Source organism: Haemaphysalis longicornis, unplaced genomic scaffold, assembly GCF_048455015.1.
Source record: "Haemaphysalis longicornis isolate Haplotype H1 unplaced genomic scaffold, Haemaphysalis longicornis Haplotype H1 scaffold_35, whole genome shotgun sequence".
Taxonomy (NCBI): Eukaryota; Metazoa; Arthropoda; class Arachnida; order Ixodida; family Ixodidae; genus Haemaphysalis; species Haemaphysalis longicornis.
The window spans coordinates 646,627-663,561 of NW_027526352.1; the positions used below are offsets into that span (position 1 = coordinate 646,627).

A 16,935-nucleotide genomic window follows, 5' to 3' on the forward strand; every position below is an offset into this window, starting at 1 on the left:
AATAAAATAAAAAGAAATAGCTGCTGTTGGCAACACTGAGCTTACCTATACAAAAACGACCGCTACATTTAGTGGGATTGGCATAAGGCGCATTGGCAACACTGTGCACCGGATTTTTTTTTTTTCCCCGCATAATTCTCGCACCCCTAACTTTGCATTGACTTTTCCGAAAAAAAAGTGCGAGGATTATGCGAGTAAATACGGTATTTCTGGCTTCATTTGTATGTCTTTTTTTTCTGCCGTACATGCATTTGTGAATGAGCAAAGGTGAACGAGATAAGTGGAACTGGAAAGAGGATCGCTCGGTCAACCTAATGGTAGCAAAATGGCCGCGCCTGGTGGCACCGTTGCGAAGATACAGCTGTCCAAATACAGTGTAACCCCACTGATATGACCGCCGGTTTTAGGATGACCCGCTTCTTATGATGGATCACCGTGGTCCCAGCAAACTCCCCATAAAAAGTGCATTAAAACCAAGATTACACAACAGTCACGTGCACGAGGTCCGCTTCATACGACAGACCCTAGCGGGGATAAAGCGGCGCTTTTCACATCTTTTACACCACTTCGCCACCTCGTCTTGACGTCTTTTTATTCTTAGCCCCCGTTTTATGTGCTTGATGTGCAAAGGTCGGCCGGCAAGCCAGACCACTTGGTAAACAGACGCAAGCAAGTAGGGGGGCCCTGGCGGGCGGAAGTTAACCTTCGACAGCCCTACGCGGCAGCAGAACACCAACCTCGAGAAGTCAAAGTCCAGGTGGCCGGCGGACTGCGAATCTGAGACTCCCGTCGCGCTGGCGAACGCGAAAACGCATACGGCACAACCCTACGGTGATGACTGGCACGGCTAGTTGGTAACACAGTAAAATAAGAGCGTCCCTGCTCAGCTAAGGGGTTCTTTTGATACTGGTTGGTTTTGGCTAGTTGGCAGAGGAATAGGATGGGAACTGCCTCATCTACCGAGGCTGTTCCTCTCGACATTAACCCACTGGGCTAGGCTAGTCAGTAGCGACGTAAGATGGCAGCGCCCCCCCCCCCCCCCCCCCCCATCCAGTGAAGATGTTCCCCTCAACATTGGCCCACCTCGCGGGGTGGGCTAGTCGGTAACGAGGCCAGATGGCACCACCCACCGAGGATGTTCCTCTCGACGTCCAGCGGCTGGCGCCTGGTGGCCCGCCGGCCCTCGAGCATGTCCCGGAAGCAGGCCAGGGCGCGCAGGTACCCCCGGCTGGCCACCCCGGCCTCGAAGCCCGACAGGGTGGTCTCGGCCTGCAGGAAGCGGGCGTGCTCCACCCAGAGCCGCGCGTTGCCCGGGTGCACCCGCAGCAGCTCCTCCCAGGCCGCAGACGCTCGCTTCTCCTCCCCGGCCTCCAGCAGCACCTGGGCACGGGGGGAACGGTACACTACAAGCGTCGCTCGAGGGGGACTCCCCTATTGTAGCGCAAGCTACACTGGCCGAGGTTGAGCAGTTTCGCGTGGACCTTGAAGGGCCGTGCTGCACACGCGCAAAGATCTTTGGATTGGATTGGGGCTTGGATTGAATTTGGATTGGATTGGATTAAGTTGGATTGTACTGGATTCGCCGGTCTGCGCATTCCAGAGGAGTGACGTCATAGCTGCGGCAGACGCACTGGTGCACGCGCATGCCCGGCTGTGCTCCTCTGTTGCGGAGTAGCCAAGTCTGACGACGCAATGGAGCCGCTTGATAGCCGTTTCGAGTGGCTCCTGGAGAGCCGTGCTGTGCATGCGCGAGGAGCAGTGACTGGACAGGACTGCACTGCACTGGACTGGACTGGATTGGATTGGATTCAACTGGATTGGAAATTGTTTTAGAAGCAGTAAGCATGATAATCAGCTATTCCTAGACAACCAGGAAGCCTAAGAATAACCAGCTGAACCTTAGCTCACGCTACATATATCCCGGCATAGCCAAGCTAAGCCACTGCTAATTTTTAACGTTCCTATAAGACTCATGACCCACGGGCTGAAAAACCATTGTCACCAATACAAAAGGTTTCACAGGTCCATTAAAGTGCTCCAAATGGCCTGGCGTGCTGATTTTAGAAATATGCCGCTTCTGTATTGAAATAAAGAAACAAATGTCTCACTTATTGGACAGCTAGCACCCCCCAGTTAAAATTGTATGAACCAATATGCGTTTCTTGTTCATTTTTTATCTCAGTAAAGTGATATATTTCTAAAAGAAGCAAACTATGCTTTTGGCAACATTTGTATGGATTTGTAACACTTTTCGTATCATTACACGATGCCTTTTAAGCCTGTGGGTAATGAATCAGTGAATCCCGTAAGAATGTCATCACGTCAGTCCCCATTAACTCTTTTTTTTTGAGGCGGAAAAACAGCCGATTTTGAGCATTTCCACAAAACTTTTTTTTCTCTCGAGCTAGTGGACACATTTAGCAGTGCTATGCATAAAATTGTAGCGTATAGATTGCTCTTCCAAACACACAACTGCAGTATTGTGAAAGGTACAATTATTTACAGCTTATTGGCCGAATAGTAACTAGAAAAGAATGCAGAAAAAAAGTACAGACACAATATACAGGCAATTGTACTGAGCCTCCTAAAAATTATTTTAGACATTTCAAGATATACAAATTGTTTCTATGTTCCTTGGCAATACACAAAAGAATAGACATTACAGCGTTCGCTACAAACCTGTAATCTCTACGTTTTCCAACACTATGAACCCTGGTGAGTGCAGTAAGAGAATCAGTTTTTCGATGCACCGCTTCGAACTAATTTTACAGCTCATTAAATTCAGTGTTGAAATGGGCACTCAAAATGGTTCCTCGCCACTGGTGCCACCAAAGTTCAATGAGCTACAACATTGGTTCAAAGCAGTGCATCAAAAAACAGATTCTCTTATTGGACTCACCAGGGTTCATGGTACTGGAAAACGTAGAGATTACAGGTTTTTAGTTAACATTGTTTTGTCTATTGTTCCTCAAAAATGACAAATGACCTCTATAATTACCTCGGGAACTGATTGACTGACTCAAAAGACGATGCCATATTCGAAATCAGTGGGGAAACAAGCAGCAAGCCTGGCAAGTTTCACAGCGTTTACTTCAAAATTAAAGGATGCTGTTTTAAGAGCAGTGTCCACACCCCCTTTACTGACACTCCCAAAACGGCCAGAAGATCACAGTTACCACATAACATGCAGACCAAAGCACATCCCACGCACCTGAATCTTGTTCAAGTGGAGGGGCACCGATCCCTTGGTCTTCAGGAGCCCCTGCTCCAAGACCTGCAGCTTTTTCTCCCGGATTGCCTTGGCTCGGCTTTGCACGCAAACAGGGAAAAAAAAAAGAAGACAACAGGAGGCACTGTCAACGACAACGTCAACTGTGGCTTTGGTTTGCAGTAAAGATGCAGCGCACTCGAGCACTGAAAAATAGGCTGCCACTTAGCGTACAACACTGAGGCATGGGCAGTTCTAACAGCTAAGTGTGAAAATAGAGGTTTAAAGACCGCGCAGTGAAAACCATACGTCTGTGCAAAGCCATTCAGAAAGCCCCGTGGAGTAAAGAAAAAAAAAAAAAGGAATAGCGAAAGATTGAAAGTAAAGACAAAGGTCGCAAAATAATTTGGGGCTTCACTTTCCGATGAATTTCAGTCATCATGCAAGACAAACGCAAGCTTCAACAATTCAGCCACACCAGACAATATGAAAGCAGCCACTTTTGCTGTCAGTTTCGTTGTCTATAAGAACAGTTCAGATATAAATGATTTTGAGGTTCTCTGAACGAGGAAAAATGCGTCACAATTGCAGACACCAATCACTCATCCCTGCAACATCTGTACAGATTTAAAAAAAAACAGAAAAAAACTCTCTCCACAAACCCAGGCAGACAGCCAAGCATGCTTGGGCAAGTCAACAACATCTTTAAAAGTTATTCAACAGTTAAGAGCTTCAGTCAAGCAGGTAGACACTGGAGCTACAATCACAAAGAGATCTATCTGTCCGCTGCTTGCATACTAAAACTTGCCGGCACTAGAGCTAGAATTATAGCTAGATCTGCAACTAAAGGAACTAGAATGACAAACTCCGAAAACACTGGCAGCAACAGGCCCCTTCTATTTGCCACTCTGGACTGCTCTACAGAAGCTCCGTGTTTTACGTGCACGTGGAATTTCTATGGCGAAAGCTCTTTTGCACTGTCCAAAAGCTGCTCTGCATGCAGCCTGTAAGTAATCCCAGACAAATAAATCTTTCGAAGCTGCTTTTCTTATGCTAAAGGAGCCGCGAAGACAAAATACAAGTTTGTTTTGTTCGGAAGATTTTGTGTTTTAGAGTGTCCCCAGCACTTATGAGGCAGCAAATAATGCCGTATTCACTGAGAAATTAACCAATTTAGGTTAAAATTTTGATTCTCCCGCCAAATCGTGTTTTGGTGACATCCAGAATGAAGACATAATGACGCGTACACAAAATAACTTCCACTGCGTCATTCGGCTCTGCAGCCTCTCTTGCCGTCAAACCACCCCGATGGCGCTAGCATGCTCAGCACTCCGCCGTTGCTTTGTTTTTGACCTTATTTACACCTGGCTTGTTTTTGTTACAGTAGAAAGTAATCATTTCGTGAAACAGGGGGTATGCTTGACAAACAGGGTCACGTAAGGCAACGTCGCTTACGCCAATCAGCTAGCGTCGTACAGAACAATCCCAAAGCTCCGCAGTGTTGTGCAGCTAAACCAAGCATAGTGTGCGCAGTACCAAAAGCAGTGCGCATCGGTACTTCTATGTTTATGTGTATTTTCGTAACTTTTGCTGTTTACCGCACCATTCTTACTGCTGTAAAATGGATATGCACTACATTTAGGCGCAAATAGCTCGTTTGGCAAGCTTATGAGCTCTGCCTAATTCGCATTTGCTTTTGCCGGCCTCCGCCAATTGCACAGCTGGTATGACATCACAGGTTCTGTTGCGGAAAATGAGCGAGTGGGTCGCATGGCCATTCCCTTTTTTTCCTAGTTATGTAGCTTATTTGAGCGAAGTTTACGTTAAAAGTGGTGTCGGCATGATTCTAACGAGGCTGTCTTTTGAATGAACCAGGCTTGCATTTTGTCTTCATGGCTCCTTTAATACAACAAAATGAAGTGGTTGTTCGAGACAGCACTGTCGTTTTCTTGGTGCCACAGGAGACACCTCTTGAGCCGGTTGGCAGGCCATGCGAGGGGCGTTGGCAGGATTTGTTTTGAGGGGGGGAAAACCCACTACATCGTGGGGGAAAGGAGGCAATTGTTCGGCTGTGGTCGGTTCTGCCGACACCGTTGCCATAGTCCCTCGAAATGTGGCTCGTCTGCTGTCTGGGCCAGTTTTGCATTGCAACAGTGTCCTGCTGTGGCGATGAAAGCACGTCAAAAAAAAAAACAGCACACTAGTCCACCCTCTTAGTGCAGCTTGCAGTGCACTCACTGCATTTGCCATTAGGGCCTTTTTATGGATAAAATTTCCGTTATAATAATTTTTTATTGCGAATTTTTTTCGTTTGCTAACTTTTTCTCACCGGAATTATTTTTTTTCTAGCAATTATAAGTGGGAAAGTGGTGCCGTCTGCTTGCCCGCTGCTTTTATCCGTGGTCATCTGCACTTGGCACTGGGCAGACGATCAGAGGCGCCAAGAGTGCCGTTCACAGCTGAAAAATTCTAAAGAACTTGTTCAGACCCAAAAAAGCATGGAACGTAATAATATTGTCACAAAAAGGCATCAAAACAACTACCCTATTTAGTTTTTGCAAAAAGTGTCAATTCACTCAGAGGGCGCTGCAGTCGCCTGGTGTGCCGTCTTCCCGAAGCTTTCATCGTCAAAAGGACCTCGCCGAAGGCCTCGGACGGCAGACTAGCGAAATTTCCAGCTACAACAGTAGAACTTCGTTGATACGTTTAAAAAAAAGAAATGTGAGAGAAAAGTGTTCTACCCAGGAAAACGTGCAATCCGGTACGAAACGTACTACGGGGCATTTTGTATATTCGCAATTGAGAGCGTACTAACTGGGAAATCGCACGAACCGAGAACGTATCTACGGCGTTATACCGCATACCCTTGCTAATCCGTGCAAGACGGCATGCTTGCTGAAGCGCTGCTAGCCTAGACACTACTACAGAACATTGGTACGAAACTGCCAGCCGGCCTCTCCCTCAGGAGGTTGCCGTCCAAAGACGGCAACGAGTGCAGCAGACACCGACCCGAGGGTGCGCCGCATGCCGGAGGCCTCCTCCAGGGCGGCCACAAACTCGTCCTGGAAGGCGGTCAGCTCCAGCCAGGCCTGCTCGTCCTCGGGAGACGCCTGCAGCCTCGTAGACAGGGCGCGCTGCTTGGCGGCCGCCTCGGGGCACAGCAGCTCCAACGGCCGACTCGAGTCGACTTCCCCTCCTTCTGGCCGGGAAGAAGCGCCCAGCCCTGCATGGTCAAGCCGCCATGTGATGCAGTGAAGTCCAGAGCTGTTTGATGCAGGGACTTCCGAAACTCCGCATCAAAAAACGCACCCCCCTAACTTTGTATCATGCATACGGTGGCGCCACCATATGCACTTCTTTTAATTTTAAAGTGAACTCTGTGAAACTTGTCAGCCTTGCTGCTTTTTCCTCACTGATTTCAAATGTGGCATCATTTTTTGAGTCGGTCAATTAGCTCCCAAGAAAATTAGAGATAATTAGTTTTTTTTTGGTCAAACAGTAGACGGAACAGTGTTGGTCATAAAACTGTAATCTGGTGAGTGCAATAAGAGAATCGCTTTTTGATGCATCACTAGGAACTAATATTGCAGCTCATTAAACTTTGGTGGCACCAGTTGCAAGGAACCGTTTTGAGTGCCCATTTCAAACACCAAAGTTTAACGAGCTCTAAAATTAGTTCCTAGCGATACATCAAAAAACCTATTCTCTTATTGCACTCACCAAGGTTCATAGTATTGGAAAATATAAAGATTACAGCTTTACGACCAACACTGTTCCATGTATTGCTCCTCCAAAAATGACTAATTATCTTATCTTTAATTACCGTGGCCATCACCTGCACTATCCAAAAAACACAATAAATATTCAAACTGACATTTAACGTAAAACTTTACTTCAAAGGTGCAGATTTCTTTATTGTTGTACTTTCAGTGGTTACTCATTGCCTTTTTAACTCCACTTATTATGTTCCGATCGCTTCTGCGTCTGCACAACTGCCTCGACCAATTGGCAGTTGTGTGGGCACATCGGTCCGACCTGAGGTACTAAATTTGCAATCGTCGCTCTGCCGACAGGAACTGATACGTCAAAGCTAATCCAGTAGTTGATCCAGTGGTTCTAAGTTATCTTTTCAAGTTTGTGGAAAGCTGTCGAGGCGAGTTTCTAACTATTTTTTTTCTCCGTCAGAAGACCGCAGATGACGCGCAGCAGAGGACAGTGCACAAGCGACGACGCATCTCAGTGAGCACATGGTCGCATTTGTTTTAAATGCAGAGCATTTCAGTAACTCACGATGTCACCGGCGTTGGCGTCCGTAGTCCGCACCGCACCCCTCCCTACTATATAAAAAGAAAATACTATTCCGGCGCCCGGTTTCGATCCCTCGACCCTGCGGGCAGAACGCAATGTACATGGTGCGCTTCCCACAACGCCACAAAGCCGACACGGAATCGGACGCTACCAACGCGCCTTATATCGTTGACTCATTCAAATTACTGCTGACGAGCGCTTTCTCGTCAGCAGTTGCCACAAGTGCAACAACATTAACGTAACGCAAACTACTTAATGTCGTGCGCCCCCGGAAATGCTCTGCATTTGATTGTGCCCCTCGCGAGGGGGATGTTTATACAGGAACTCCTACTACTAGCGAACTCCTGACGCCCTCTTTCTGCCATTGTAGAGACTATGAGGCGGTCTTCGAAGGGCGCCAAATTTGAATTCTACAAAATCGATTTCTTCTGGCATTTTTTTTAACTACTCTGGCTCCGAACACATATGAAACACTTGCATGGTTGAACCCAATGGGCTCCTTGAGCGCAAAAAATGCATGTACGCCCCCAAAATACCATTTTCCCCCTCAGTCGTAGAGCGGCGAGGCACGTTGTATATTCTGTTTTCTCACCAAAAGATGGCGCCACTGTACGGAAAAATCCAAAACAGTGGACCAATCCTACGGCCGCTTTTTGATCTATGGGACCCACGGGGAGTTTTGCAACTTCTCTATCAAGTAACTCCGGTGAAATCCCCCTAGTCAGCTGATCGTAATAAAACGGCCCCTTTCCTGCTCACCGGCCTTTCTGCGTGCTGCCACTTGCAGTGCCGTCCGCCGAGCAGCAGCCATTCACAAAAACTATGCGAAGCATTTGTAAGGTTTGGGCAGCTTTCGCAAGGTGGCCGCTTTATGCCTCCGTGCTTAGCCCCCCTGGGAAGCTTAGCTTCTCAGCTGATCCGTGGCATGGCCAGCAGACAGGCCCCAGGCACCCCCAGCGCTCCCACTGGAAAGCGGCTGACACGGCAGCAGGCGATGTTGCACAGGTGGCGGTGCTCCTGCACGCGAACAATCCTAAACTATGGAGGTGTTGCCTGGGATCCACATATCATCATCATCATCATCCCCACCAGCCTATCTACGCCCACTGCAGGGCAAAGGCCTCTCCCATCAATCTCCAACTACCCTGGTCGTGGGCTAACTGTGACCAATTTATCCCCTCAAACTTCTTGATCTCCTCTGCCCATCTAACTTTCTGCCGCCCCCTGCAACGCTTGCCTTCTCTAGGGATCCACTCTGTTACTATTAATGACCAGCGGTTGCCTTGCCTTCACATTACATGCTTTGCCCAAGTCCATTTCTTCTTAATTTCTACTAATATGTCCTTAACACGCGTTTGTTCCCTCACCCACTCCGCTTTCTTCTTGTCCCTTAATGTGACACTATCATCTTCCACTTTCTTCTTCAGGGACAATGGTAGGCTGCTATTCATTATCTGAGAATGTCTGCCATATGCACCCCACCCCATTCTGATCCTTCTAATTATCTCTGCCTCATGGTTGGGATCTGGGGTCACAACTTGGCCTAAGTACAGTTAAACCTCGTTATAACGAGACTGGCTGTAACGAAATAATGGATATAACGAGCAAATCGCAATTCCCCTTGAAAGTCCCCATAGAAACCAATGTATTTAAAACCTCGTTTTAACGAGGTAAAATTTCCCCGTTACGGGATATAACGAACAAATTTCGTGGAGAAATCAAATTTTGAGCTAATTTTACAACAGTGCGCAACGCGGATTTGAGACAGTGCATGACGCGGCAACTGTATTAGCAGTTCAAAACTCCTGCCACGCGCGCGAAGCTGGCTGGCGCGCCATGCGGACGCTGCACCCGCGAAGCCCCCACCCTCCTCTCGCTGCGCACGGCATGCAGACAATGGGGCCCTTCGATTTACAGTGTCCGACTCACTGCGGGCTCCCCGAGAAGCAGTCCGACGTTTGATTTTCCCACGTATCCCTATGGCTTCGGGGAATCCGCGGACTATCCGCGGTGAGCCCGAGAAAAACCCCAATGCACACGGCGCGCGCGGTTGCGTCGCCTTCCTCCCCCTCCCCCCCCCCTCTTTTCTCTCCTCCCCTGTTCGTATCGCCGACGTCGCTGCGTAGTATGGCGTAGTTGTGTGTGCGTGGGTTTTGGCAGTCTTCAGCCTTGTCTTTTATCGTACTGCCGGCGTGATTCCAACAATGCGAGTGCAACAGGCGGGAAGCGAAAGCGGAAGACTATCACGCTTGAACAGAAGACGGCTATGATAAAAGCCGTCACATCGGGCGCGGAGGAAGGTAAGGTGCACTCCGTGGTAAGGTGGCAAGAGACACGTGTAGACGAGTACGCTGTCCACCATCCTGAGCAACCGAGAGTCCATCGTCAGCGCTGTTGCATATGGCTTGAAAAGAAGCGCTAAGGACGGCGTCAGAGGCACTAGATGTGGTGGAAGTGCTGCGTCGCTACTTCGGCACGCATGAGGGCGGCGAAGGTGAACGTAGCGGCCGCAGCTGAGGGAGTCATCGCTCACATCAGGAAGCTGCATCAATGTCCAATTACGGACTTCTTCGTAGCCAAGTCTGTTTGAAATACCAGTTTTGAACTGCAATAAAGTAGGTTCGTGACTTTTCCTTTTTACCTCTGGAATGTATTTTACTGACTATCGCCGTGCAGAAGATGCTATTTCGCCCGCTTTTTGTTGTAGGTCTGTACAATGCATAATATTTGCAGTAAATGTCGGCTACGGCTATAACGAAATATTGGCTATAACGAGCAAATCGCGGCACCCCTTCAATTTCGTTATAACGAGGTTTAACTGTAGATATATTCGCTTACCACTTCCACTGCCTCGCCACCTATCTCAAACTGTTGTGCTTTCCCGAGGTTATTGATCATTACTTTGGTTTTCTGCAGATTAATTTTCAGGCCCACGGTTCTACTCTGTTCGCCCAGTGCGGAAAGCATTCTTTGCAATTCGTCCCCCGAGTTGCTTAGCAAGGCAACGTCATCAGCAAATCTGAGGTTACTGCGGTATTCTCCATTAACCCTTACTCCCACCTGTTCCCACTCCAATGTTCTGAATACTTCTTGTAAACATGCTGCGAATAACATACATAGTTGCCATTAACTCTAAAAGATGGGGAACAAGCCTCCCAAAAAAGAGAACAAACTTGGCTGGAGGGCGTCCCGGCTGAAATGAATGGGAAGAAGAGGACTGGGGCTGGGCACGTGTGGCAGAGGAGCGGCCACCCATGGACCGACAGGGTGGCTGCCGAGAAGGACAGCACTACGAGAAGGGGAAGGCCATCGACTTAGTCGAGGGACACGCCAGGAGAAATCAGGGGCAAAGAGTGGAACAGGGGATGGCAAGACTAAAGGAGCACACAGAGGCTCCTGTCCTGTGGGAGACACAAGCTAGGTGAGGACGATGATGGTGGCGATGGCTGCAACATCAGATGCCCCTGAGTGCGTTCAGAGCTGCACACTCTGTCGCCCACGATTACGACTCTCAGCATGGCGTTTCAGCCATCAAGCGCGTCCACTGTAGAAGTCGGGAAGAGAGGACGCCTATGCAGCAACCCAAGTCACGCTGCCGGATATACTTCTAATTAGGGCAAATTCAGCAAAAGTGCGTGCCTTCATACCCCGCACTCTAAAGCTGCACACTGCGACCACAGTTGTCAAGCCTGTACACGTTCTTCTGCACAATGTTTATCGAAACTTGTAGCCTTTGCTTTTTGTTTTCAATGTCACAGCTCAAATTAGGAAAGAATAAGATGACCTTGGGCTGGCCATGTAGTGAGAAGAAGTGACAGCCAGTGGGCCCCCATAGGGTAAGAGAGTGGATCTCGAGAGACAGGTCTTGCAGAAGAAGGCCAATAACACCAAGGAGGGACTAAATAAGAAAATTCGGAGGTAAGGAATGGAATTACAGCCCAAGCGGATGGAGCTCAAGTGTAGAGGCCTTTCGCCCTGACGGATCTTGCCAGCTGATGATGACTGTGGCAAGGGTGGTTATGATGACGATGAAGAAACTGAATCCGCATTAACTGACTGATGCTTGATGCCACCCACATAGTATCAGGGTGGCATGCATAGTATCCCTTGCCAAAGTAGGCTACCATACGTACCTTGGGGTGCACTAGTATTTTCACTCACTGAAATTGGAAGTTGCCTTTCCTCGAGGCAGTTGGGGCTTTACAGAGTGGCCCCGGTTTTTTGTGTGTGCTGGCTCTACCGTGCTTCCCCAAAGCTATGCAGAAAAGCCAAGCACGTAGCAACCAGTGATAATCTCAATCACAATCCCAAAATTCTGGTTAGAAGTGCACAATGAAGAGGAAATTTTCCTTCTGGGCTTTCCTTTTTACAAGGAAAAGTTTGCTCCAACTGCAGCGCTTGATTCCTTAAGCACCTAGCTAAGCACGGGCTTTGAGTGGCTCCAACAAGACGACAGAGCCTTGCAGTCAGAAAAGCAGTTAGCATGCCAGAAGGCTGAGGGTGCAGTGCCTCAATTCTGTCAATTGCACTTTCCTGCGAGCAAAGTTGCACTATTACGCAATGCCGCTTCTGTGCGGGACAAAACGTAAAAGTTACTTTTTAAATAATTTCTGACACTTTTCTCTTAAAGGAGCCGCGAAGACAAAATACAAGTTGGGTTTATTAGAAAGACTGCTTAGTCCCGATAACAATGATACCAATATCTTCGCAATCTTCGAACAAATAACGGAGATATTAAAGAAAACGTGTGAAACAGTCGCGACCCCCATAGCCAATTTCCCTCAACTTTTCTAAGACGTCACGGAACCTTGTTTGTGCGATGGGCGGCCGCCTAACTGACTTGTCGCGACGACACATGACTGGACGCCTGTAATGGGGCCTCTAGTTCCATTTGACCGCATCACTTGAATGCTAACGTGCAGTTAACGCACTGAAAATTATGTTTTATTGTTGGCCCGGATGACGTCATTCTTGCTCATAACGTCACTGTGGCGCAAAATTTGAAAGTTTTTAAATACTTCTTGCTTTTTTTTCGTTAAAAAAACATCTTTTGTGGCTGTAATGGAGCTGAGTGTGATACTGAATCCTAGTTCTTTCAAATTAAACGAAGTTGTATTTTCTCTTCATGGCTCCGATGCATCAAAAAAACCCGATTCTTATTGCACTCGCCAGGGTTCATAGTATAGGAAAATATAAAGATTACAGTTTTATGACATACACTGTTCCGTCTATCTCTCCTCATGGCTAATTAATTATCGTACGAGCTAATTGACGTACTAAAAATACAATGGTATATTTGAAATCAGTGGGAAAAAAGCAGCAAGACTGACTTTAAAATTGAAAGAAGTTGTTTTAAGACCAGTGTCCCCCCTTAGCGAGAAAATCGAGCACAGCTTCCTGCAAGAAATGTCTTCTGTCTCCTGCCTGTGGGGAGTCACAATGGCTGCAACGTCAGCAGGCATGATTAGGAGCACACGTGCTGTGGTTGGTTGGCGCCACAAGGCCAAAGGCAAGTAGGGCACTTAAGTGGTTAAAAAGGGTCGTCCCTGGAGGGAAACTACAACTGCGTCCCACTTGAAAGAACTAGCCTCCGATAGCTCCGCTCGAGCCACAAAACAACTGGTTTTTCTAACCCTAACGACACAAGATGTTTGAACAAACAGCGCAAGGATGCGGACCTTGGTTAGATTCATTCCTTCTACGCCGTTCCTCTGTCCGTTCTTCACAATCCTTTAACGTGCATCTCCCAGTTAGTTCACACCGGCGTTTGTACCGTCTTTGTTCCGTTCTGTCGTCCGCGTCCGTGCACTGCTTGTTCAAATGATGTGTAGCCAACTAGCCCAAACCCAAGCCTTAATTAGACACAAGACGTACTGAAAAGCTCAAATTTACAGCTACACCGACGTTATACAGCCCAGGTCCACAAACGTGGCCATCAGCACTGTAGCACCCATTAGCGGATAAGTGATACGGTCACGCGAAAGTAGAGGCCCCCTTGCAACTGCCCAGTCTTGTTTCTTGGCAATGGCCTATTAGGTCGGTGGCCTCCGCTCGCACAAACAGGATTCTCTGACATCGCGGAGCGATTGGCAGAAAGTGGCACGGTTCCTCTCTGTTCACCTGTTTTCCTAAGCAACTCCACTATTTGTTTGAACCTCAGGATAAAAATGGTCTCGCTGTTGTTGGGACAAAGCCACCCTTCCGAGGAGTGAAACTTTCCTTTTGCCTTCGTGGCCTCATTTGACGGGGGACGCTGCTCTTAAAACAGTTCCTTTTAATTTTTAAGTAAACTCTGTAAAACTTGCCGGCCTTGCTGCTTTTTTCCCCACTGATTTCGAATATAGCACTGTATTTTGAGTGAGTCAATAAGTTTTTAAAATAATCCGAGATAATTGGTCATATTTGCACGAACAACAGACAAAACAGTGCTATTCATAAAACTGTAATCTTTAGATTTCTCAATAGTATGAACCCGGGTGAATGCAATGAGAGGATCGGGTTTTTGATGCACCGCTTGGAACTAATCGTTCAGCTCATTAAACTTGGGCACTCGAAATGGTTCCTCGCCACTGGTGCCACCAAAGTTTAACGAGCTGCAACGTTAGGTCCAAGCGGTGCATCAAAAACCCGATTCTGTTATTGCACTCACCAGGATTCATAGTGTAGAGATTACAGTGTTATGGCCAACACTGTTTTGTCTATTGCGCCTCCAGAAATGACCAATTATCTCTTATGATCTCGGGAACTAGTTGACCGACTCAAAAAATAATGGCAAATCAGTGGGGAAAAAGTAGCAAGAGTGGAAAGTTTCACAGAGTTTACTTGCAAATTAAAAAGAGCTCTTTTAAGAGCAGTGTCCCCTGTTAGGGGGCACATGGGTTTTGGGGACCAAAAAATTGCCCAAAGAAGCATTTTTTACGTATCACTGTTCCCTTGATTTGCAAAGTTTTTCCTCCAAAAACTCCACACGTGAAACAGTACCAGGTACTTATAAAAGCCATAGAGACCGGATTTCAACAATGGAATAAATAATTATTTTTCCATAACTGCCCCCGTTTTCGCCACAAGTCGTATCGCAGCGATACAAAGTTCTCGAGAGGTACATCCCAGCATGTAGTGCAGCTAGGAAGATCATTTCTTTTGCGCTGTGAAGCTCAGTGTTTAAACCATGCCATATGGGAAGGAACTTTTGCATTTTCGTAGTTGTCTAATTAGCGTTACTTTTAATTGGTTACCAGACGCAGTTCAAACCTACAAGTTAGAATTGATGTAACCTTGTACGTGATTGCAAAACGAAAAAAACTGCTTCCCACATTTCATTATCCACAACCTCTGGTATCTATTCATGTCTTGCTGGCAATGTTTTGTTGAATAGTTTTTTTCCTATTGTTCTTAAGAACAATCAAGGAAAATTTTTAATTAACTCGGAAACTAGTTACCTCACATCGAAACTAATTAGATATTTGAAATCAGGTAAAGAAACTGAACAAGCCCATGAAGTTTCGTCAAAATTGGTTGGAAAGCAAAAAAAAAAGTATCCTTATTAAGAAGGCCACCACAAGGGGAGAAGACAGAGGGCCGCTCACCCTGCAGGTAGCTTCGGGTGGAGGCGTCATGGATGCGCAACGGGTCGACCCCTTCGTCGCCCGGGGTCCTCGTCAAGGGCAGGAGGTCACGCACGGGCACGTACGCGAGGTCCCGCTCGCTCTGGGCGAACACCAGCCGGGGCTGTGCAAGGTTGGCTGACACGCACGGGGCCTTCCACGCCTTCGGGTGCCAGTAGCGCCGGAACTGCCGCTTCTTCCTGCACGCAGACGTGGCACGCAGCGCTCGACTCGGGTAAATTTCCCATCAGACAGTCTGTTGCAATGCTTCTGCAGTCGAACCCGATCATGTCAAACCCGCTTACATCGAATTGTCCCTCTATATCGAACTATTTCTGGACACGGTTCTTTCTTTACTCTTTATTCAGAGATTACCCCACATTGCCCAAAGGCACTACAGCAAGAGGGTTACATCATGGACATAAACAAATATCCATTTTTACAGCACACTTGCGCCTCAGACAACCTGTCCCACTCTTTAAAGGGACCCTGCAACATTTGCCATCGACTACTAGTAATGTATTTTGAGATAAAGTCTATTGTCCCAGAAATCTCCTCCCGCAAGAATTATGAAAATCCGTTCACAATTAACGAAACTACGCGCGATGAGAAATCACGCATAATCGTTCCCTCTCAACTCGACCGCGGGCAACCCGACGAAAGCTGTGCGCTCTCTCCCGGAGAGGGGGGCGGCTCGTGGCGTTCTCTTCGGCGGCCTTCGATATATCACATGCCGGGTAGTTTTCTCTTTTTCTCCGCAACGCGGAGGGGCCTATTTCCGGTCTGGTGCCACAAAAAAGCAGGCATGGGTGCCTGCTCGCAAGTGCGCGCTCGGGCTGGTAGGGCGTTTTTGAAGCAATAAACGTTTGTAGTCGAGTGGTCCCGTTGAAAGGGAAGTATTGAGCTCATCACTGAAACTCCGCGCGCACTCAAAACACATAAGAAACGGCAAAACTGTGCCTACAGGTTCAGGCATAGAAGAGTTTCTTACACAGCGATGACGACGACGGAAATGGGAGAATCTACCCGCGAAGTTGACCAGTGACAGCCGATCGGGCAGCCATGGCCTATGTGACGTCCCTCAGGCCATGCATAATGAGGACAACTGAAGGGAGAGCGGTTTGTTTTTCTGCGTCTTTCACCGCTTCACGTGCACGTGTAATATTTGGCTCAGGTATTCCTGGCAGTGTAATCTAAACGTTGCGCAGGTTTACTTGCACTGCTCAAAGAGTGTTGCAGGGTCCCTTTAATGGTTCTTACAAAAAATGACTTAGCGAGTAGGTCTGTCCTGGTACACCATTCCCTTATTTTGAAAACATGGTCAGTTCTATGTGAACGGTAATGAGGTTCTTTGTAGTATTTTTCTTTGTTAATTACTGTTTTATTGCGAAGCATCTGAAAAAAGAATTTTCACCCCAATTTTCGTCGTCGCGAGGAAAGCAGCTCCCACCCAAGTTCGTTTTTCATCTGAGCGCAACTATCTCCCCTCTTGCACCGTCCCAAGACGAAACCAGCCGCCCGGTTTTGAATTTTCTCAAGTCCGTCAGACAGTGTGACTTTGGAGGGATCCCATACGGCACAGGCATAGCCTAGTATAGATCTAAGACATGTCAAGTAAGCCGTCTTCTTTAGGTTTTGCTCATATTCTCATTTACAATGAGAATATACAGCAAAAAGTACACTTACACCGAACAAACATACCAGCAACAACTGATACCGTATTTCTGCGCGTATAACCCGCACCAAAAATGCGAAAATTTCTGTGGCAAAGTAGGGGTGTGGATAATACGCGCGGGTTTTTCTTTTAGTGGAGCT

At 47.5% G+C, this 16,935-nt stretch overlaps 1 protein-coding gene across 1 annotated transcript in view; it reads right to left on the minus strand.

Moving 5' to 3' along the window:
• Positions 1–16,935, minus strand: part of LOC144177961 (nuclear exosome regulator NRDE2-like) — a 76,988-nt gene that overhangs the window by 40,654 nt on the left and 19,399 nt on the right. Inside the window, exons 5-8 of the mRNA XM_077705520.1 lie at positions 15,103–15,320; positions 6,218–6,431; positions 3,212–3,308; positions 1,131–1,380 (exon numbers count right to left, since the gene is read on the minus strand). Coding sequence (XP_077561646.1) covers positions 1,131–1,380; positions 3,212–3,308; positions 6,218–6,431; positions 15,103–15,320 — 779 coding nt within the window. The remainder of the gene's footprint in view (positions 1–1,130; positions 1,381–3,211; positions 3,309–6,217; positions 6,432–15,102; positions 15,321–16,935) is intronic.